Here is a 23,207-nt window from a genome sequence, read left to right as displayed (position 1 = left end):
ATTTTGGAGAGGAAAGGAGTCCTTTATGGTTAATTATTAATTTTGCAATATTGGGAACAATCATTGACTACCAGAGAGGAGAGTCACAAAGAATATATAGCACTGACTAAAGTGCTAACACTCATCTGATACAGAGTAAATTACAGTCAACTCAAAGACTAAAAATCTGGAATATGTGATTCTGTTTAGGGAGAAGCCAGGTTTAGTTAATGGTCTTAAATGCTTCACTTTGAATGAACTGTTTTTCAGGGAGTGGATTTGTTTACTGTGATAGGACTGTATAAACTAGACCTCCTCTGCCACAAATAGTGTCTTTCCAAATACAGTAAAAAACAAAACCACGCACAGTTCTCCAGGGAAATTTCAGTAGACGTCTGCTTCTAATGCCAGACAACAGCCAGGGTTATCTCTAGTAAGAGACTGAGCCCTGAATAGACATCAGATTCGAACTACAGAGTCTTTTGACACTTGAGCCAAAACACGGGCCAGTTATCGTGCCTTGCAAGAGGAAGAATATGTGCAGATTAGTTCAGGAGTAGATCAGCGATAATGAAAATGAAGAAATTGGGATGTCTGGATAGATACTTTTATTAGTAATTATAGTAATAATTAACTTAACTTAAAATCATTGCACACAGGAAAGGTTTTAAGGTGGCTGGAAGAAGAATTGATATATATGAACAAGAATGGTTTTTTTTCATTCTTACTTCTGCTTTGCTCATGTTTGATTTGGAAAGTCGGGGGGGGGGGGTTGTTTGTTTGTTTGTTTTTTAATTAAATACTGGTTTGGGTTCATTAACATTCCCGTTGTCATTTGGCACTTCCTTTACATCCTTGCACGCTTTGAAGCTCTACTCCCCAGCAGACCTGACATTTCTGTTTGGCTTTCTCTTTAGTCTCCTATTCCTTTTGTGGGGGACGGATATAAGGCTGGCTGAGTTGCTCTACTTCCCCCCAAAGCTGCTGGCTCTGTCAGGATTCCTGTATTTCCATCATGTTGCAGCCAGTTGTCTGTGTTTGTCATATTCTCCTCACTAGAGGCATTTTGAAATATACTGATTTTTTCAATATTCCTCTATTGGACTGCACACGAGTTTTTTAATTGTTCTGAGAATTTCAGGGTGTATTGATAAGCAGAGTATTTCTGTAATGGCTTTAGTATATGTTTTTAATCTTTGGTTGTGGAGTGCAAGTATTGAATAATTGGAAATGCGGAGTTAAAAAGAATGATTTTATTAGTATTGGTTAACAGTCAAGAAGGATATACTGTTAGGGTTCACTTTGTACAAAGTGCTGCATGCTAGAGCTGCTTCTTCCAGGATATACATAAAACATTCTGTTTTTCCTGTGCCAGAAAACAGGGCAAATATGAGTAGAAATGGAATTGTTAATTCCAAGACATTTCCATGTTAACTGTTGTACAAATACAGTGACTGGCACCTTTGTTTGTTTGGATCAGTTGTGACACACGAGAGTTTGATCAGTAAGAAAATGACTTCTCGTTCCTCTCTGACGACTGCGAAGTGTGGGAACCTCCACAGCTGAGGACAGTAGCAGTACTCCGAAGTGGATAAACAGCATGCCTCCATATTAGATTGAAGCTTCAGTTATCAATTGTCACGGTTGCATCACATAACCATTCTTTTTGCTTTTTAGCAAAAAAGAAAAAGTTACTAATTAAATATAAAAATAATTGTTAAAAACCTGTCAAGGCCTTAATTTAAATTTCTAACCTAGAGACCCACAGATAACTGTTTTAGGAATGTGAAGGTAAATAGTTAGAGAAATTTTTGAGCTTCAGAAACAAAAAATTGCCATCTACAATAATGTTATGATAATTTATCTCCATTTTTCTTCCGTGGTAAGAAGAGTCGGTGCCTTTTCATATTTGCTGTAGTTAAATGAACACAAGCCGGTTTTGCTAGAGTACTCTTACTGTACCATATTGTTATTACTGATAAATTCTGTCCCAGCATAAGAATGGAGTCTACCTTAGTGTCATAGGGAGCTGCATGTGGAAATCACATTGCCCTCAACAGGTACATTGTCCTGTAGGCTGGAATAACAGCCGCAGTCCCTCTTTCCTCTTGGGCTGCATCCTTTTCCATTTTCAGTTATCACACACACATGCCAAAATCAGTTCAGCCAGAAAGTGCCCAGGACAGGATGTGTCCCATGACCACGTGGATGCTCAGCTGGTGCCTCTGGGGCCCTTCGTGAACATAGGACCATTTTTTGAAGAAGGAAAATATGTTTGTAACAGGCTGAGTTTTTGAAGTTCTCGGGGAACAGAGAATAAGTGCAAGGCTTTCAGCTCTTGTGCTGAAAAAGTGGTGGCTGAAAAATGTCACCAGTGCTTGCTTTTCCTTTTGTTCAGATCTTACATGCAGATTTTGAATTTTGAGTTTCAAGTTTATATACAAAAGATAAACTTTTATTGCAAATCTGGAATCCTTAGTGAAAAGATGGGATAAAAGTGGGAAGTATATTAAACGATTCTTTTAGATTTTGGCTATCATAAAGGAAAATTTTGATTATTTCTGAGCAACTATCTTCTTCATGCTTTAAGAAATAGCCACAAAAGCCTAAAATATATGATCAGTCTTTTAATTACATTAAAGAGGATTTTTCTGATTAGTGTACCAGTATTTCTGGAGAGCAAACTGTGTCCTTTTGCCAACTGAAAATGTCTAGGAATTCTCTGTCGACATAAGTCAATGTTTATCCAAGACATTCTGAACTATCACTTAATGATTATTTAGTAAAATACCCACAAATACAACTATCTTGGAAGTATAAGTGAGTTTTATAACTGAGTTTTCACAGAAGACCTCCATGTCATCACTGTAGGTTTTGCCACATACTATAGCTGGAGGTTGCAGAATTATTCCTTCTATTCTGGTTTTACATGCTTTTAATTTTCTAAAATAATATTCCTGAAATATTCATCTGAAATTGTCCGTGCTTAATGTTTGCTCAAATATTGTAATGTAGGTTTTGAATTCCTTATTTCTTTCTTTCTTCATAGCCTCAGTTGTTTTTTACTTCAGAAAAGAATGAGTAGTTTACACTTTTTAATCTAGCCACAGTTTTCATATCCAGGTCTCCAGTCTGATATAGATGATGTTTGAAATATAGACTGAGTACAGTCTTCACTTACGAGAGTTGCTCTTAAAAGCATGGATTAACAGATGGCTGACAGTACTTACCATGCAGAGTCTGGGGAGAAAAATAGTTAAGATCAAAACTAACAAGGCTTGATCATGCTTTGTTTCTGTGGGAATTCATACTTTTGAAGTACTGATGTACAGTGAGCATGTATGATTTTAACAGATCATATTGATGACTTTTTCCATTCTTACGTTCTTCCTTTACATTCAGATGGAAGGACCAGGTGTGGAGAAAGGCTAGCTTTCAGAAAAATTGTAAATCTGTGTTAAGAGACACAGCTAATCCTCTGGCTCCTTCCCAAAACAGGCGAGAAAAACTGCAAGAATCACATTTGTAAGAGGTGTCTATATCTTTTGCGGCGTGGTTTAAGGTTTTATTTTAAAGGGATTATGGCACTCCATACAGGGTATATAATAAATTGTCATCACAAGAGAAGAAGACCAAAATTCATATTATTTCCCAAGTAATAGGAAATCTCTTTTCAGAGGAAAGAAGCTCTGGCTGGCTGAGGCAAGCATTTTGCTGGAATTTGTGGAATAAAAAATGATAATTTTCAAGATAGACTTCTGAGTAGTATCTCTCCTCTGCAGCCACAGCTTGGGAAGAGCTTTGTTTATGCCGAAGCGTTTCTTCTGAAAATTATCATTTACAGGAATGCACAGTGCACAATATCTGAGAGATATGATGACAATTAGTTATTTTTCTACAACTTCTTAGTTATTTTACATAGTGAGCTGCTAGTCAGCTGGGAATATTAACAGTAGTAATTAGCTGTGATTTCTTAGATAGCTGTATACTAGGTAGGAAAATGCTTTTAATTGCTGCTTAGAGATTTAAAATTTTATATCAGGAGCTATTTTCCCCTTTCTTCGAGAGGGGAAAAGACTCTGGTTAAATATTAATCCAATGTATAACTGAATAAAACACTTTAAATATCTATTTCTAACATGAAAATTAAATAAAAACTTTACATGGTTAAGAGGATGAGGACAGTATCTGGATTAATTAAATAAAAATGGCCCTGTGTTCCAGCAGTCAGTGGAATTATTTTCATTTATAGTAAGTCCCATTGCGGTACATGACGATCTAGTCCCATATCTCTGCTGCTCGGACCGGCCCTAATAAATCCCATCTGCACCAAGATGACCTGTGCCTGTGTCCCCCTGAGCTGCTTCAGCCCTAGATCATGGATGGGACCAGAGAGCAGCTGCTACTGAGATGAGACACAAGGCTGCATGGACTCTTACTTGGTTAGAAACAACACGACTATTCTGGTGCTTATATACATTCACAGTTTCATAAGTATACATTTGTAAATGGCTTTTTATAAGCAGGGAATCCAATTTCTGTAAGATTTCTACTGCTGAACAACATCTTTGTGCAACCAGACTCAGGAACACCCTGTAATGAGTTTCTTAAATTCCGTCTGATTCTGAAAGATTTAGTAGTCTGGCAAACTGAATAAAAAAGGGCATCACTGAAAAATAAACAAAGCTCATTTCATCTCTAGTGAATATTTCTGAGCAAGCCAATTTAAATTAAGAAGTGATTTGGGGGGCACAATGATTGGGGTTGGAGGGGCAGAGGAAGGTGGAGGAGAGTTAGCATTTTCAAGGCTCTTTCTATTTTACTTTTGCAGTTTTGAGGCTGTGATATGTCAGTCCTGAGATACCTGAAGCTGCTAATATATTCTCCATCCCAAAGAGAAAAGTGATCCTGGTTTAGGCATGTGATGAAAAAAAAATCAATAATAGCCATTAATAAATACTTTCTGTTAGATGAGCATAAAAGTCAGCTGCTGCCTTGTAAGTCCCACAAAATGGAAATAAACAGAAAGTAGTAATAATATGCCCATTTTCAAATATAAACTACAAGGTTGTGGGGTGATGTTCTCCCTGGAATACTGCAGGCTCATCTTGCTGCTGCTACTACAGCTGATGATTTTGTGTCTCTAACGTTAAATTATGTAAAGACCTGCCATTGCCTCAACCACCACCAACTAGTTAGTGCCAGTGTTTTACCTGGGAGTGCAGGGGTTTGGACATTTTTTCTTGTACTAAAGAATACACTTCTTTTTTATAGTGATTATTAGTTCACACAACGTCTGTGCTCTTAGTTTGTACTGCCTCCAACAGTAGGCATTTGCTTGGAACATATTTTTTAGTACGGTGAGTGTCAGACATTTCAGCGTCTGGGGATCCTATAGAGCAAAGATGCACATCAAAAGATGCACATGGCCTTGATTTATAGCTTTGTAACCAGATCATGAATGTTCAGCTTTCAGCTTGTATATCCTACTGTATAGCAGAAAATAGCCTTTCCTGAATTTTGCTTCTCCAAAATAAATTTAAAAGTAAGCCCAGTTTCTTCAAATGGGTGTCGGACCACAAATTCAAAAGTTAAATTTACCCCTAAAGTGTCTGTGCAGCGGAGGCCTGCAACCTGCAAAATTACCAAAGGGAATATATGAAAAGGAATTTATTGGCAGTTTGTTCTTCACTGAATTCACATTAATTTGAGGGCATTCTTTAGATGACAGTTGGCTTTATTGTCTTTGTTCTACTTTGTTATCCATGACAAGATAGTTTGAAATCTTCAGCTCAGAGCCTGATTAAGAAAGCTACAAATATCATTTCAAAGCAGTTAACCTTCACTGACTCTTCATGTCACTTACAGTATGAATATAAGAGCAATATTTCCACATTACGACATTTTTAAAAGGGGCTTTAATTAAGGCTCAACTCTGGAACCTTTTCTGCCAGAAGTGCTCTCATTATCTTCATTGGGACCTTTCTTTTGAGTAGGGACAGCTCACATAAATATGGGTTATAGGACCAGGCAAATGGACCTAACTGTCGTGGAACAAATCATTAGAACAAATCATCTACCTATACATTATCTTCAGAAGTAATAAAAATAACAATGTATTAATCCTTGCTTAATTTTTATCTTATGAATGAAGTGATGAAGAAGTGATCAAAACCTTTGAACTATTTCCTAACTAAAGCCTGAATGCATACTGGGCCTCAAGCAGTAGCATTCTTATAAATATTGAAGCCCTGGTGTATGCTGAAGTTCTAGCAAGGGCAGTGGGAATGGAGCAGCTGAAGAAATCGTCCCACCTGAAAGCAACAAGGGTTAAAAAGCTTTCCAGAAAGCCTTGTGCAGTTCACAGCTCAGTAATGTCTGATGAATATTTATCTACACCTAGTTTGGAAATGCCCTCAGCTCTGGCCCCTGTGAACTCAAATTTGAAGGGCGAGGTGGTCCACAGGCTGAGAAACTCTTTCTCCTCTGAATTCCTTATTGGATGCTACAGACCATGAAACAGTCTTGATGGCTATTCTCTGAATATGGATTTACCACTCACATTCAGAAAGGAGACACCCTGAAGGCCTGGCTGGCACAAAAACTCTGGAGGATGTCTTACAGGAAAAAAGGCCCAGAAAGCCCAGGACAGGGCTAAAGAAAGATGGTACAAAGGGATAGATCCTGCACCGAACTGCCCAAATCTCAGCTGACAAGTGCAACCCCTGTGATTTCAGAGAAAAATCAGAACCTCCCCCAGCATTGTCATAATTTATGTCAGCTTCTAACTGGGATGTTGTAACACATAGTCAACACTACCTGAGATATTCTCAGCCTTTCAGTGTCTCCCGCTCATGTCTCCTTGTTTCTGTGCACTATGCCAGAGCTCAGTGTGTCAGCCCTCAGTTGTGTTGATACTGCTCTTTCTGGGGCTACTCTGTAGACAACTTCACAGAAATTATCTGGGCTAACCAAAAACAAAAAAGAAAAGCTTGCTTTTTATGTTGAAAATAACCAAGGTTTATTTTTAACCTTTACCACATGCAATTCCATTCCAAAACCATGAGAAACTTAAGGATAGTCCAGAATATCCAGAAGACTCATTTTTTGCACTCATCTCTCACCTTTGGTGAACTCCAGCATCTCCTCTGCATCCATGTCTCTGTGAGAAATGTTGGAAAATGCTAAAGGACGTATGCCTTGGCCTGCTCCAGCCATGGTGAGTTCTCCCTCTCCTCTCCACCTCCTGCCCTCAGATGCCTGCTACTGGCGCAAGGATGGGCAGGGCAGAAGCTCAGCAGATCTCACACTTACTTACATTTTAGGATTGTTTCAGCTAGATGTGGAATAGGCAGGGTTTTTCATGGCATTTACCATACTGGGATGCTAACATCTGCTTCACAGAGACATCTGCACATTCCTTCTAGGCCAAGTGAGATCAACAACTGTGACGATACAGTTACTACAATTATAACTGAATGCAAATGACTAAAATGCTCTTTAAACAAATAGTTCTTATTTCATTTAAAAGTGCACAATGTTTGATTTCAACCTTTTTTTCAGTCATGACTCATGAAAATAGAAGTGACTAAATGCAGAATGGCTGTTAGCATACTTGTCCAGAAAAGCTATTGCAGGTACTACCTATAGTTGCAGTATGACACAGTTATAACAACAGATGGGTGAAATAATCTTATGTAACAAGGAGACTAGATCAACATTACTGATGTTATCTGGGTCAATTTTGCTAGTTACCCAGATAAGGAGATTCAATTCTCAGCTGAATACTACAAGAACTCACTGCTGAGTCAAAATGAAAATTACTGTGCCATTTTGGTTTTGTAAATTATCTTCACACTCCTTTAAAATTCAGTGCTACCTGAGAGGTGGGATCTTGGAGAAGAAGGCCAAACATTAAAAGAAAAAGAAAAGAAGTAGGAAAATGCAGAATATCCAAGGCATTTCTATTTTAATACTTTCTTTTAATTTGTTCCTACCATGTTCCTACCATGTATTGGTTATGGTAGCTGCCAAAATTTAGGATAAGGCAATAAGGTGGAACTATTCTGCTGACTCATAGATTTATGACAGGAGATGGATCATGTGGGACTTGTTAGCTTCAATCTAGATAGAAAGGGTTTTGCCTCCCCTTCTGGGGATGAGAAAGAGCTGGTATGTGAAGTGGAATCGGAGAAACCAGTAATATAAAGCAATTTCTTGTATGTGTTTGTTATAGAATTTAGTGGAGAGGCATAATCCTAAAAGCAGGTAGAGCAATTAATGTTCCTTCAGTTGCATTCACATAGAAAAGCCTTCTTATATGAGTCTAGGAGTGTTTTTAATTGAAGTTAACTGACTGTAAGAGGGTACAGAACAAAGATTTTGAAATCATGCTTGCTTGAAGATCATAAAATAAAATCTAATAGCAACACTGAAAACAGCTCCAGTTGCTTTTTTTCATCAGTGCAAGTCCTGTATTGCCTCTGGAGGGCCAGGTTCTGCCTACTTTGTATTGATAAAAAAGGTGAAGGAATTGATTAAAAAAAAAAAAATTCAGCAAAGAATTTTGATAATAGAGAGGGAGGACATGGAGGCCCTAAAGTCTAGAATTTGGACTCCTTGGCTGTCTTTCCAAACGAACGTGGAAGGGCAAGGCCATATATCATTTCCTATGAGTAAAGATTCACTCTGAAAAAGGGGGGGTTGTTTGGGCAAAACTACCTGAGGAAAAAAATGAGCGCTGAATCCCATGTTGCGTAGAAGACAAAGTAACATAAATACATGCCAAGCCCCCTCTTCAGGTTGTTTCAGTTAAAGTCAGACTTGTCTAGTGTGCTGTCCTGCAAGCTGGCCTCTCTATGACACCTCTATGATTTCACCTTTTTATTTGTTTATCAGTTTATTTACTTCCCTAGCTCTTCACCAGCACAGAAGATGGAAATAATCTTATGTCCTGTCCAAAGTACTTTGAAAAATGTGAATCCTTCCATACAGTTGGTTACTAAGAACCACATTTTCAAAAACCATTGAGTTTCCTCAGGACATGCACAGACTCCTACTTCATCAGAAGGTCCACCACCTATCTGCTTATTCAAGTGCCTAAATGACTTTCACAGTCTCGCCTGAAGCCCCTCCTCACCTCAGACAAGCATGAGAATTTTTTAGGAGTATTTAGGTGACAAGTATAAACGGTATTTCTAATCTAAAACACTTATATTGTTTGTATTTTTCTGGAGACCATGATGATATGCTAAAATATAGTGTTTGCCTTGAGTATGTATGTTGTAGGTGGCTAAGAAATCTATGTAATATATGATATGCCAGCCAAACTAATTAATACAATATATTTTGTGGCTAATGTTTTGTTGAATTTCCTTGATTCATTACAATCCTGTCTAAACTATTGAACCTGCATTCATACATAACTCCATGAGTAGCTCCTGAAAGCTATTTTTCTACTCTATTTTAGCTTCCAGGACCAAACATTGGAATATATAATATTTTCAGTTTCTAACATGGTATTTTGATTTTCAGTAACTGTGGTTAACTGAATCATTTTTTACAGAATGAATGTTTCCATCTGACTGTTAATGGTAAAGCATAACAAAGAAGTCTGAAATGGAAATCAAATGTGAATTTCTACAGCTGCACTTACAGATCCTGTGTTTTTTCAAATGCTTGTGCAAGAATTTTGTAGTTTTTGACAAATTATCTAATGTGAGGCTTATGATAATGAATGATTAAATATCTTGGATCTTTCTGCAAACTTTTCCACATCATTCTTTGCTAGGGAATGAATACCGATACCAAGATGTTCTCTGGTGAATCATCTCACTTAATCTGGTGTCCTTTCATCTTCCTTACACTTGCTCATATACCGTAGATTCTTGGTGTGCTATAGAAATTAATGGAACTCAGCATTGCTTTAAATATGCTACTATATATTTCTGACATGGTCTTGATTGTGTTTTTATATAGCTTCATCATACACAACAAAGACACTTTCTTCAATAACGCTACAAGAAGTAGAATTGTACACCATATTTTACAAAGAGTGAAATATGAAGAAGGGAAAAACAAAATTGGTAAGTGCTGAGCTAAGTGCTTTTATATGTGGGTGCTAAATTCCATTTAGTTTTTCATTGCCTGTAGTTGTTCAGTCCTAGTTCAGTGACTTTGCAGATAAAAAGTGCCGATGTCTCAGCAGTTATTCATTACTTCTCTTTTTGCTCTCAGCAGAGAGGGGCAGGGCCTGAGTGGGGTGTGTGACTGCTTTTTGGCACTAAATAGTGATCTTTTTGGTTCAGAGTTCAAGTGTGTTAGCTGGCCTTCTACTCCTGCAGTCTGTCTTGTACCTGTTCTGTCTGTTAGTCCAGCAGCTTTCATAAGACATAAACTGAACATATCTTACGAAATTGTTGTTATATGGAAATGAAGAGTTTCAGCTGCCTTACTATCCTGCAATTCAAAAGCATAGAGATCTTCCCTGAAGTTTTCAGCTTTCAAGAAATACAGTCCTTCGTCTAAATAGCGTCCTCCAACGAGCTTTAATATAAAACAAGCTTTAACATATCATTAGACCAAAATATATGGAGCCAAACTTCAATCCTGGTGTGAGGTCACTGATTTCACAAAAGTGATGCTGAAAATGGATTTGACAAATGAATCTTTAAACCTCAGGCACAATAAACCACAGATTGTGATTAATTTTGAAAAGTCTGCTTTGCTTGTGTTATCCCCTAGTTCATCAAAACTGAAAAATACATTTTTCTACTTGTATATTTTACTGTCAGTGGGCTGCAATTACATTTAGCCAACCAACCATAAAAACATGTTCTGCTTTATTTATCTAGCAGTTATTCTAGTCCTATTGGTAAATAATTGGATACTTTTTTGGTTTTTAGGTCTGAATCGATTGCTCAGTAATGGCTCCTATGAAGCTGCATTTCCTCTTCATGAGGTATTGTTTCCAGTTTTTGTTCCCTTCCCAACTTACACTTCCCCCAAAATCAAAAGCTTATTTGTGTAAATCATTCATTTTCAATCTTAATAATATTATAACTCTCTTTTGCATTCCACACCTGTCTTTGATATCCCTTCCATTTAGTAATATGGAAGGCCCCATTTTTTGTGACCATTTTACAACATTTTTGAGATACTGAAGCATCTTTCCAGTCCTGAATTAGGAGAGAAAAAATTAGAATCTTAAATTTATTTAATCAAAATAAAAACATTCTGATTGAATTAAAGACAAGTTTAATTTCAGTAATCTCAAAATGTTTCAACATTGACCTTTTTTCAACCTCTTTAAATGTAAATGTATTAAAATTTTTAAAAAAAGACTGAAAGAACATAGAGTTTCAGGTGCTAAAATGTAAAAATAGCACATTTGAAAAACCTTTTTTTCTTGGGGTGGGGGGAGGGAGAGAGAAGGTGACAAATAAGGAGAGTTGTCCTGGATCTGTTCTGTGGAAAGTTTTTGATTTTGATGAATCAGTATATTTTCAGAGGGGGAAAATATCGTGCTGTGAATTTCTCTATCAGTTTCTCCAGTTTGTAACCTTTGACTTGAACACTTGTTATCAAATACATTTCTTAGGAAGAATAGTCTTAAATTTCAATCAAGTCAGAGGAAAGCATTCTCTTAATGTCATATTTATCTTTTGGTGTTCAAGTACAGAGTTTGCATAAATTGTATTATCCCTACACCTAGCAAGAGAGATTTGGTAGCTATTCTTTTTTGCTACTGTTGTTCGTTAATGTCCAGATCTGTATTTTAGGGAAGTTATAGAAGTAAGAATTCCATAAGAACCCACGGGGCAGAAAACCACAGACACCTGCTTTATGAGTGCTGGGCTTCCTGGGGAGTATGGTATAAATACCAGCCGCTGGATCTCGTGAGGTAAGATCTTCCTGCTTTTAAAATGTCACGTTATATGTGCTTTGGGCATGGGTTCTCCTGCCATTTTGTCCTTCCTCTGACAAAGCCATAAAGAGCTCAGGTAATTCCTGTAGTCCTTAAAAACTGATTGTGAGGTGGGAGAAACCCATTTTATTCATTCCTGCCACTATGTTCAAAGAAATGTCTGTAGAGGAGCTTGTAGGAGGAGCTGAAAGGAAAGCGAAGAAAACTTCCTTCTTGAGTTTCCTGAAAGCAATCTTCTAATGGAAGTGTTGCAGAATATTTAGGAGTGAAAAGGGTAAGAGAGAAATCTGTGGAGCCTGGGGAAACATGGTTGAATTGCCATCCGCTGGGAAGTTCTTTTTCCTCCTCAGAGCATGGCTTTGATAAAAAAAAAAAAAAACACACAAAAAAAAACAGACTGTCATCAGCCAGATCGTCTTGTTTTTTTCCAAAAAGCAACCACAGAAGTGGCCCCTGATGAAGTTTAATGATGCTCACAGACGCTGAGCATGCTACCATGTTCGCAACACTAATGATGGGTGGAAGCTTGATGTCTCTTCTCTGCTGATTCCCCCAAACTCAGCCCAGCCACATCACCACAATCTGGATTTGTTTTCAACTTGGAAATAGCCTGAAAGGAAGAAACACTTAGAAAGCTGAGGCTTGACTCTGAATTACCAAAGCCCTTTTAAACCAAAGTTTCCAAATGGGCTCGTATGCTCTAATAGAGGGTTATGTATTTTTTATGCTTATCTAGAGAGTCAGATCCCTTTGGCAAAACTGTTATTGGGCTTTAGTAGGCTTTTTCTGCTTGAAGAGAAGGATGTGAAGCTACAAGGGCCTATAAATAAAGTCTTAAAATGTACTGGAATCATTGAAGATATTGATATGCTGGCCATTTGGAAGGGTCATATAGCACATGCAATTGGTCCAATCCATGAATTTCCCCTTTTATAAGTCCTGTAACTGATAGAAATCTTTGCTTTTATTGATTTTCAAAACTGTTTCTAAATAGAAAGATGTATAGAGGATCCCCTGGAGACAGAAGGTGTTAATGTTTTAGGCCATATAAAACCCATCCATTTCATGAAGCATGAGATGTTCAATTTCATGGAGAAAAAATTCATGAGAAATACAATAAGAGGATTTTACTGAGTCATATATTTTTTGAAATGCTTTAGAAAACAAAGTAATGTATTTGTACCTCATAAATAAATTGTGAAAGCTTTTCATTTCTTTCTGAGCACACTGGCCTGGACTAAAATATGGAAATTTTGTCAAATTACACTACAGAAATTGATGATTTATTGAGGAACCAGCAGTTATACTGAAATTGTTTAATTTCCCTGGTATACAATAGGATATTGATGTCACAGTATGAAAGATTTATATCTATAATTTTTTAAAATCATTTTGGCCATTGTTTTTTCTGACTGGTGGTCAGGGCTACTGTTCTTCATCTATATGTCTTGTCTGTGAAAGTATCATTGAGTCAATATCTGGGTTTTTGTTTAAGAGTCATCCTTGAATATGGGTTGTTAGGCATCTGAAAGGTCTTCTAAGTATGTGCATAAATGGTAACAGAATGAGCAGTGTTAAACACGTGATTGTATTGGACCTTGGCAGAGTCCTACTTGAGTAGTGTGAGTGTGATGTTTAAGGTTTTGCAGGATCTTTAAGCTTCTCATCAGACAGTGACATGCACAGATTTTTCCACAGCTATTTTACAAGAGAAGATAAGCAGTCAAAATAGCAGTCACCCTAGCTGCGCTCACAGGTGTCCTGTGGTGGTTTGGAGTAGGTGCCCATCCGAGAGGGAAAGGGGCAGGGAGTGCTGTGAGGCTCCCCCCATGAGCGGCATGAGTCACAGCGGCAGTCAGACTCGGGGGGGCTTCAAAGCTGCAGCCCCAGGCCAGCTTGCCATTCGTTGCTTGGAACGCACCATTGACTGCAATAAATTCACTGCAGGAAGGGTGACGGGAGAGGAGGGGAAATACCTTTTTCTTCTCACTTCACAGATGGTAGATCCCTCGCATTTCCTTAGCTCCTGCCAAGTCTTTCTTGTCTACTGCCACTCTCAGGAGCTCACGTGTCTAGTGAGTTGGATTTTTCTCCTTGAAGAGCTGACAACACTAGCAAGACTTGTTCATTTCGCTTGGAAGCATCTCAGTATGTGTACTTCAAGCAGAAGCTTTTTTGGTACCAGTTCTGCAGCAGGAGCAACTTTTCTATTTTTTTCCCAGACCAGCAAGTATGTGGGGTATGCTTGAAGGGATTAGCATTGCCATCTGTACAAAAAGAGTGTACTGATGATAATTCTTCCTCAGATATCTGGCCAGAACTCACTGCTCGCAGGTGACATTCCTGTTATTAGGTGCTTTAGAGAAGCTAAGGAATAAATTAGTCATAGAGAATAAAATGACCCTCTCATTAATAGATGTAATATTTCCACCATAAAATCAAGCTGCAGCAGTGGTGATGGAAATTGTTCTTACTTTCATGCTGTCTTATTCTTCCCTTAGCTGTTAAAATGAAGTCTTAAATCTATAGTGCTGTCAATCTGGTGCCTTCCAGATTTCATTTAATCTGATCAGCTGGCCATTATGGAGCTAGTAGTAACTAGAAATAAACAACAAAAAGCCATTTGAAGGGAACTGCATGATTCTGCATTCACGCTGCGTTGAAAGACACAGCGGTACGAAGGTGCATACTTGACACAGTTGCAAAGGCACCATTGTTAATCAACAGATGTGGAACCATGATTTTAATTACACTTCTGTTGAAATTTAGATTCCATAATTATTTTACAAGAATAATTTAAGATCCCTTGAACTGATAGCAACTGGAAAAAGATAGGACTCTCTATATTTATATGCTCTAGGATGATATAGATCAATGGAAACAATTCCAGTGACTCCTGGGGACTTTGGATCTCCTCCTTCATGCACCTGACAGCGTTCTGTGCATAACTTCTTTCTCCTGTGTTGTCTGGGAGTTATTTGTATTGCTGCTTGTGTGTCTCATTTACAGGACCAAAAGAGAATGCAAAAAATGTATTTATGATGTGATTGTAAAACTGTCTAAATGGAACTGGAAGCAAAACTAATGCCTAAATAACTTGTATTTTGCTCTGTGTTTACCTTAAATGACTTGATTGTAAGCTGTCAATTCCCCTTTAATGTTCTGTCAAGCCTTCTTCCCTCCCCCCATTCTTCCTGACATAACAGAAAGCTTCACGTGTCCAAGACATCTGCTGGAAAGCTCTGGCTGCCTTACACCTTGTTTCTGTGGTGTAATAAGTTCTTTATAGGATTGCATTCTGACCTGAAAAAGAATTAATGAAGATAGATAAGTTCTTGGCTAGGGTCCAAACCTGTCTCTATTCCAGTCCTTACACGCATTCTGAACCCCCAAAACAATATAATGAAGCTCAGTAAACATAGAGAAATGCAGTAATACATTTTATGGTCTGAAATCAGACCTTGTAGCTTAAAAGATTTCAAAAATGTGCCTTACTGCTAAATATTGAGATTGATATTTTGGCCCTATTGAAGTCAGTGGCATTTCTACCATTAGAATGGAGTGGGAGGAAAAACATTATACAGTTAAGGTAGGTGGTGTTGGAGGTCTAATATACATATCAGCAGAAAACTGAGAAACGGAGATTTATTTCTTTATATTTCTTTATTCTAATGGCATAGCATATATGAGGATAGGAGAGAGGTTTTATTCTATTAGGTGCTTGAGGGTTTTTTAGTCTTTGCATTTGAAGTTTTATGTGGAGAAAAATTTCTGTGGGAGAACCACAAAAGATACAAAGCATAATTTTTCTACATTACTATTAACAGTCAGAAAAATTGGATGATAATGAGTTAGCAAAATTAACAGAAATGCGAATGTTATTGAGGCTGAGGCTGAAAATTTTCTGAGAGGCCTACAATGAGCAGAATGATAATAGGTGAAATATAAGTGGAAGTAATGTGCAGGGATGCACCCTAGAAAAAATCCCTGCAATTCTTCACATACATGAATGTGTTCTGGATAAACTGTCAGTATTTGGGTAAGAGAATTGCCGTCATTATGGGCTGTTCCATGAAATTTCCATCCAATATATGGTAACAGTGATAGATAAGAACCAAAGAGCTTGTTCCTGATATTGGTGCAACTTGAAGGAAGGAAGTGGCAAAAATATCTCTAAGGCAGCTTCATCTCCTGGGATGATGAGGGTATGGAACTGCTCTGAATATGGCACCTGGTCAGGTCTCCAAAGACCATTTTATTGCCGCAATGTGTTTCTGTAGTATTCAGTTGGGTGAGTGGTATCTGAGCAGAGATTTACAGAATAAATATGCTAACTACTGGGTCAGAAGAAATGAAATATAAACCTGATCCTGATGCCAATGAGAGCAGTACAGCCTGTGTAATAACACTTGTGAAGTGAAGGTAGATAGTTCGTATACATAGCGTTCGTATATATCTAAGCCAGTATATATCAAAGTAAAGTGAATATACAGTGCTTATTTTTAAATTTATAAAACCCGGCTCACGGGTGGCCTCAGATGCCTTTTCCTTACATTGCAGGGATTTGGACTGCTCCCCACTGTTTCCATTCTTCCTTATGAGCAGACTGAACTTTGCTTGGGTCTTAGACTAAGATGAAACTGTTTACTTGATCCCTAGATCATAAAAGAGTGTTGAGTTTTGCAACTTTTAGATGGAAAGGCTCAGTGGAACAGGAAATTAAGTTTGTCAAGAATGGTCTTCAGCTAAAAAGGTGGAAACATTCATACTCAAATGTAGGGAGTGAAATAAAAAAGATAAATCTTGAATGTTAGGTTTACTTCACTACTTTGAACTGTGTACATGGAGAAAAACAGATCCATAAATACTCAGTACAAGTAATCTCATAAAATGTGAGCTTTCTATTTCAGTGAGGCAGACACAGCTTGACGTCCTGTGTTTCAGCCAAATAATTAGACCGAAGGGTTCACTAACACTTCTAAGTCAGGTCTTAAAAGCAGTTGCCAGTGTATCTTTTTACAACCAGACCTGCTGCCCTTGTCAGAACTGAGCATATTACTGTTAGCTTTCCACCTCTTTAGCCAGTAAATTTGGATCTCTGTTGAATGACAGAAGAATGAAAACAACATGACAACATTTGGCTTCTCATACAGTACCAGTAAACTCAAATGCTAATAATCAGTGTAGGTCAGTCTTATTCACTTCACCCTGCAAAGCATGAGCTCAGTCAGACAGATATTGCTTAGGCTGGAAATTCTGGACATGCAGTTTAAACTGATGATTTTGTCCATTCCAGACAAAGTGTTTCTTTCTCTCCTCCATTGCGACCAGCCCAGCGGTCCATCGTGGTCTTTTCCTCCTCACTGTAAAAGTTTGACCGAGAATATTTTCTGGTAACATGAAGGTAGCTGTGCTGGCTGACTTCCCTCTTTGTCCCTGGACAGTTCAGAAGTTTCATCATTAGCATAAATGTGGGTTTTCATCAGCAGTTGTTCTCAAATTCACTTGACAGCCAGCTTTAAATTGGCCATAAAGTCTCTGAAGGGCAGTATCATCTTGCCTCATTCTTCAAAACTAATCTTGCAAATAATCTCTTAAAATCTTCATTATAATTGTGATAATTACGTATTAATTTGTAAAGCAACCTAATCCGATGATCAGCCTACTATACACAAGGCTATCAAACACAGGACAGTGCATGCAGCCTGCTCCTATGCTGATGCATCCTGCAAGGGCTTTTGTGCATTTGAGGTATCCCTCAATGCATAAATCAAGGTGTGGTTGTGTCTGGGAAGAAGAAAAGTGCTAATGAATATGTAACAAATAGGAGGTCCCTGGTCACTTTGCTGTTAGTTTTTAAACAATATGGCTGACAAATCAGAATTAATTCATAGTATTTTCCTCAAGTCAGTGAAGATAATGCATAAAGTTTTTTGGATCCTACTTGAACTTTACTTTACATCTGTGTTAGAATCATGAGCTTAATTTCCTGGGAACTCTGCTACGATAGAAATAAGAAAATGAAAATAAACTGGATTGGAGAATAACATCTGGTTAATTAATATCTTAGAAATAATTTGGACCCAAGTCATTTTTTCTGTTATATCCATTTTACACAAAAGTGCCCATACTGATTTCAGTACAATTACTTGGGAAATACAGTTACACAGCCAAGAAGCAAAGAAAGCCATTTATTATCAAGACATGAAGAAGAAGCTTTTTAAAATGAACTCAGTGTTTCCTCTCTGACATCTCCACTAACTTCACTGTAAACTGTGAAATGTGAATTTTTAAGTTCATTGTAAAAATGAGGCAGGTACCTCAGTGTGGATTTAGATGCCTAATTGCTGTCTTTTTTCCCTTAGGAAATTCTGACTCTGCTCTTTAATCCACTCTTCAGATATGATAAAAATATTTTTTCTGTTAACAAATGAGATAAAGCAGATTTATTCTAATCAGCAGCTAACTTTGCTGTGTTGTGTTTTAAAACAGACGGTACTTTGGTGAGAAAATTGGGCTCTACTTTGCCTGGTTAGGCTGGTATACGGGGATGCTCTTCCCAGCTGCCTTCATTGGATTGTTTGTCTTTTTGTATGGAGTCACCACTTTGAACCACTGCCAAGTCAGGTAATGTGAACACTTTGGTTAGGGAAATTACAGCTTTGGGCTATTATAAATAAATTAAGAGCTCTTTGTATGAATTGTCAATTGTTTCATTTTGAATTGTCAAATGAATACTTAGGAAGAGACAGTGCTTTGTTCTCATAAGGTACCCTGTTTTGAGCATCCCTGAACTGGGGTGGGATGCAGCTTTTCTTGCCCAGCTCTGATTGCTGATGGTGCTAGCCACTCAGCTTGAAGTAGGAAAAAGGTACAGCCTGGGGTCCTTCCTTACTCTCTCACAAGGCCAGAGAAGAGTGTGGAAGTTTCAGTCTCTTCAAGGCTGTTCCCAAAGCCCCGCCACCGGGAGGCATTTTCACATGAAGAACTCCCTGGACCTTCTCCTGAGTGCTACATCTCTGCGTCTTCCATGCTTAAGATGTTGCCTGAGGGAACTCACAAGAATGAGTCAAGGTTATCTAAACAAGCACTCATTCTCACCCTTCTCCTACAGAAGGTCACTTCTGATTCACAGAGAAGCTGGAAATGCTAAAAAGCTACTGCTAGGTTGGCTGTAGCTAGGTTGGCTCTGAAGAACTATCCTCTGCAGCCTGGATCCCCAGACTGTAAACTCTGAAGCCTTAGGCAGTCAACAAATATTCATTATACACATGCGATTATGAGCATCTTGCCTTCAGTTACAGAAAGAACCAATACTGTTTGATACAGTATTGTTTGAAACATAAGCAACTTTTATTAGAGAAAGTTATTTATTCATTTTAAGACTGATTGTTGTGCATCAAAATATTAACATTTATCTTTTTTTTTTCCAGTAAAGAAGTCTGCCAAGCTACAGATATCATAATGTGTCCTATATGTGATAAATACTGTCCGTTCATGAGATTGTCAGACAGCTGTGTTTATGCAAAGGTACATTTTAAAATATGCAAATAGAAATGCTTTCTTGGTAACAGCATTCCTTTAGTCTTTTCCATGGGCCTTTAGTGAGTTTGGGTAGATAAAAATCTTCAAAGGAGAGATTAAATTCAGCCAATCTTATCATCCGTGGTCTTTTACGACGACTAAATTTGGGCTGTAGAACACCTGGATGCAATTTGTACTGGTGGATTCAGAAGCCCCAGAGGTCGTGTGCTAGAGGCACATGCTACAGCATCCCTGGCATCAGCCTTTATCTTATCCTGTGTACACAGCTCCACAAAATGAATGCTTTGGGTTTGAAATAAACCCAAAGTTTGAACTGCTTGTACTTACAGTTAGCAGAGGTCACTCCCAGACCAGACTGGTGGCTCGTCAGCCGATACAGAGTTCTGACTTTGACAGGTGCACATCACACATCAAGGGAAGGGTTTCGGTCTTCAGGATTGTCAGTCCAGCTGTGCTCTGGATCATGCTAAATTTATTAGGTAAAAATAGGAAATAAAACCTTATTATCGTAAATTGATCAGCCTAATAATGTCTTTCTCAGGTAACCCACCTTTTTGACAATGGAGCTACTGTCTTTTTTGCTGTTTTCATGGCAGTGTGGGGTAAGTTTTTCTTTTGATAAGCGTAATTCCAGAATGTTTTCCTTAAAGCTTGTGGTGCAGCATAGGCCTTTGTAAACTCCAGCACACCTTTTTCAGACACTGAGGTACACGGTATAGGCCTTGACTCTTTTCTGTTTCTGCAAAAAGAAGATGGAAGTGGCTGGAATCAGTATTTTTAATTTTTTTAAGTATGAATACAGTATGCAGTGTCTATGTGGATAGTTACATGCCAGGTTTTGCAGGTGTTTTTAGATCTATCGCCACTGAAACCTTTACTCAGTTAGTGTTCAGGCCTTGTCTCAGTTTAAAGAAGCTCAGTTTAGTGTGCGCGCTAAAAAGAACTAATGCACAATCTTTCCTTGATTTCAGAAAGGCAATAAAGCCTTCTCTCATGAAATAAATGGGAGATTTATTTGAATGGTAAATTGATCCTAGAGTGATCTAACTGTTGCCATAGAGGTTGAATTTTGCCTGCAGAACAGTTCTATTTCTGGCTCAGCTGTTTTGCCTACTGTGGTCTTGCAGGCAGAATTGAAGGCAAGAGGGAACAGTCATTTTTGGCAGCTCATGAAGTCTTTCAAACATGCCCTGAGCATGCCCAGGCTCTTAGCTGCTACCATGCTGTCCTGAGAAAAGATTACTGTCACACATCTTTAGAGAATGCCTTAATGAGGTGTCTCAAAAATGATACCTATCCCACAGCTCTGGGAGGCTGAGTCATCCTGATTTAGCCATTATTCTCTATTTCTTATCTCATTTCACACATCTCAAACACTTTAGGAAAGGTGGCCAAGTAATTTTCATAATCTCCATTTCAAATAGTGAATCGCTTTATTGAGTCACAAAAGGTAGCCAAGAGGCAATGTCAGAGCTCTCAGGAGACCATAGGTTAGCCTAATGGTCTGTCTAGCCTCCTTCCTCCAAAATTATGTTTTTGTCTTAGTTAGCTAATTAATTCAGCTCATATTCTAGTTGAGTCTGTTAATCCTGTTTCATGATTTATTGGAGGTGTTAAAATATCGAAAACTAAATTAAGGAAAAAATCCACAGGTTGTAAAGGTTGAATGTTTCTCCTTGCTATTTCCAGCGTTGTTTTAGAGTTACGCCAGAGCTGAGTACCACCAAAAATTTCAGAGTCAATCCCTCAAAGCTTTTTATGTGTATACTTAGCTTTTCAGCCTCTTTCTCTATGCACTCACTGAAGTTGAGAATTTCCAAGACAGCTAGGAAAACTGATGGGCTAACAGATTGTTGAAAGTTTATGCTGCTGTGGCAACATGTGAGGTTGTGGCGGTATTTTCATTACAGTTGGGGCTAAAGTAGCATTAGAACAAGGGAAACCACACTTCCCAGAGACTTTCTGGTACTGTATTTATGAGTTAACTTACCTCCTGTCTTAAGTGGATTTTCAGTCTTCAATAGGCCTAGTGGCAGCTGCAAACATTGCTGTCACTTCAGTAAATCATAGGGGAAGAGAGGAAACAATAATGGCATTTTGATTGTGGAAATGTTTTTGCATTGGCATGAAATAACTGGCAAGTGGATGACGAATTGGCTGTGAAAAGTCCAGCCTTCTAGATGATCCAGTTTGAGAGGCAGTAACATAAAATAATGATGGCAGTACTTTTTAAAAAAAGAGAATGAGAGCAGCTAGAATTATGTTACCTCTTTAGCCTGAGCTTAGCCACAGTCTATTATCTAAAATACCTTCTTCACTGTCTTCACATCCATTTGTGAACACCCACCTTGAGGGAGAAGTCTCATCCATTTGACTGGGGTTTCCAAAAAGCAGGCATGGGGAGGCCAGGTGTTCCATGAAGAAGTAGTGTGTATGGTGGTTTCCTCCTCTTACTCTGCAGATATCTCTAGTTGATAAACAAAGTGGACTAGTTGCTTGCTTTTTAAATAGAAATAGAATACTTGTTCCAATGATGAGCAAACTGCTGTGGCTAGGGTATGGAAAGGAATTGCCACTGCAAATATGAACGTGAGCGGCTTAATTTCTGGAGCACTGAGGAGCCTGGCTGTAGCACTCTGAAGCGCAGGCTGCCACCTCCTGTAATATTTCATTGTGGGATAAGGGACCCTAACCAAGCAGGGCTGAAACTTTCAAGGTTTTAGAAGATTAGCATGCTGGGAGATATTAGAATAGGAATACACTTTTCGTCAAAAAATAAACTGAGCCATCACCTTACTTACTGTATTTCTGCTCTGATTAAACAAAGCATTATATAAGAAGTAAAAGTAATTGATATTATAGGAAAAAATATGATATTTACTAAAGTTTAACAGAAAGACAACAGACTTAAGATAATTTTAATTTTAGACTGATGTAGCAACGAACAAAAGATAGTCTTCCTTTGGTACGCTGAAGGAATTTGCTGGTAGTTAGTCTAAGCTTTCATATATTGGAGCTTCTGTTGACTGGAAAACCCCTTTTAAAAGAATGGAAATTATAGAACTCCATAGGAAATAATAAGTACCTATAAACATGTTTGGTTTTTTTTTTCCTGGAGAGCAGATTGTTATTAATGCTCACTCCATTTCAGAAACGCAAAGAATTTTTCCTTTTGGGAATCTCTAGTATTGATGATGTTTTCCAGATGTTCAAAGCTTTCAAAGAGATGGGAGCAATAGCACACAACAGTCATTCCATGCATTTTTAGTGTTTCTATGCTAGAGGAAAACACCTACACTTTGCCCTTTAGGTATGCCTTGAGATATGTCGAGCTTGAGGAAAAAGTAAGTCCAGTTGCTAGGAAGAAGTCTCTCTCTTTTTACTGTCCAAACTGGATTCTTACCAAAGACAGGAAGAGAAAGTGAGAGAAAGATGTTCATTCCAAATAAATGTCATCATATGAAGTGAAAAAACATATAATTCTCAGAAAAATTTCTAGGTAAGTTTGATACTCAGTTGATTCCAAACATATTGTTGTAAAGCCAGATGGAAGTATAGCATTTTGCTTTGCCAGTTGAAATACTAAGGAAACCTAGTCCAAAGATGGTTTTGTCTAGATGTTGCCTGAAGCTCAGTAGCAAAGTTCTGTCACTCTCCAACAGAAGATATCACCCAGCTATTAACCATTTCTAATGCTTTGCTAGAGAAACAGTGGACTGATGTTAGTTTCTCTATCTGCTTTTTTCTCTTACTCTGC

The 23,207-nt window shown here is 38.0% G+C and overlaps 1 protein-coding gene across 1 annotated transcript in view; it reads left to right on the top strand.

Moving 5' to 3' along the window:
* The window catches only part of ANO4 (anoctamin 4), a 230,250-nt gene that overhangs the window by 165,905 nt on the left and 41,138 nt on the right, over positions 1-23,207 (top strand). The window contains exons 12-17 of the mRNA XM_067296928.1: positions 9,958-10,064; positions 10,884-10,939; positions 11,760-11,881; positions 18,398-18,532; positions 19,339-19,435; positions 19,992-20,052. Coding sequence (XP_067153029.1) covers positions 9,958-10,064; positions 10,884-10,939; positions 11,760-11,881; positions 18,398-18,532; positions 19,339-19,435; positions 19,992-20,052 — 578 coding nt within the window. The remainder of the gene's footprint in view (positions 1-9,957; positions 10,065-10,883; positions 10,940-11,759; positions 11,882-18,397; positions 18,533-19,338; positions 19,436-19,991; positions 20,053-23,207) is intronic.

This window comes from Apteryx mantelli, chromosome 1, assembly GCF_036417845.1.
Source record: "Apteryx mantelli isolate bAptMan1 chromosome 1, bAptMan1.hap1, whole genome shotgun sequence".
Classification (NCBI taxonomy): Eukaryota; Metazoa; Chordata; class Aves; order Apterygiformes; family Apterygidae; genus Apteryx; species Apteryx mantelli.
Note: the sequence above shows the minus strand (reverse complement) of the source record. Positions and strands in the feature narration are given on the sequence as shown.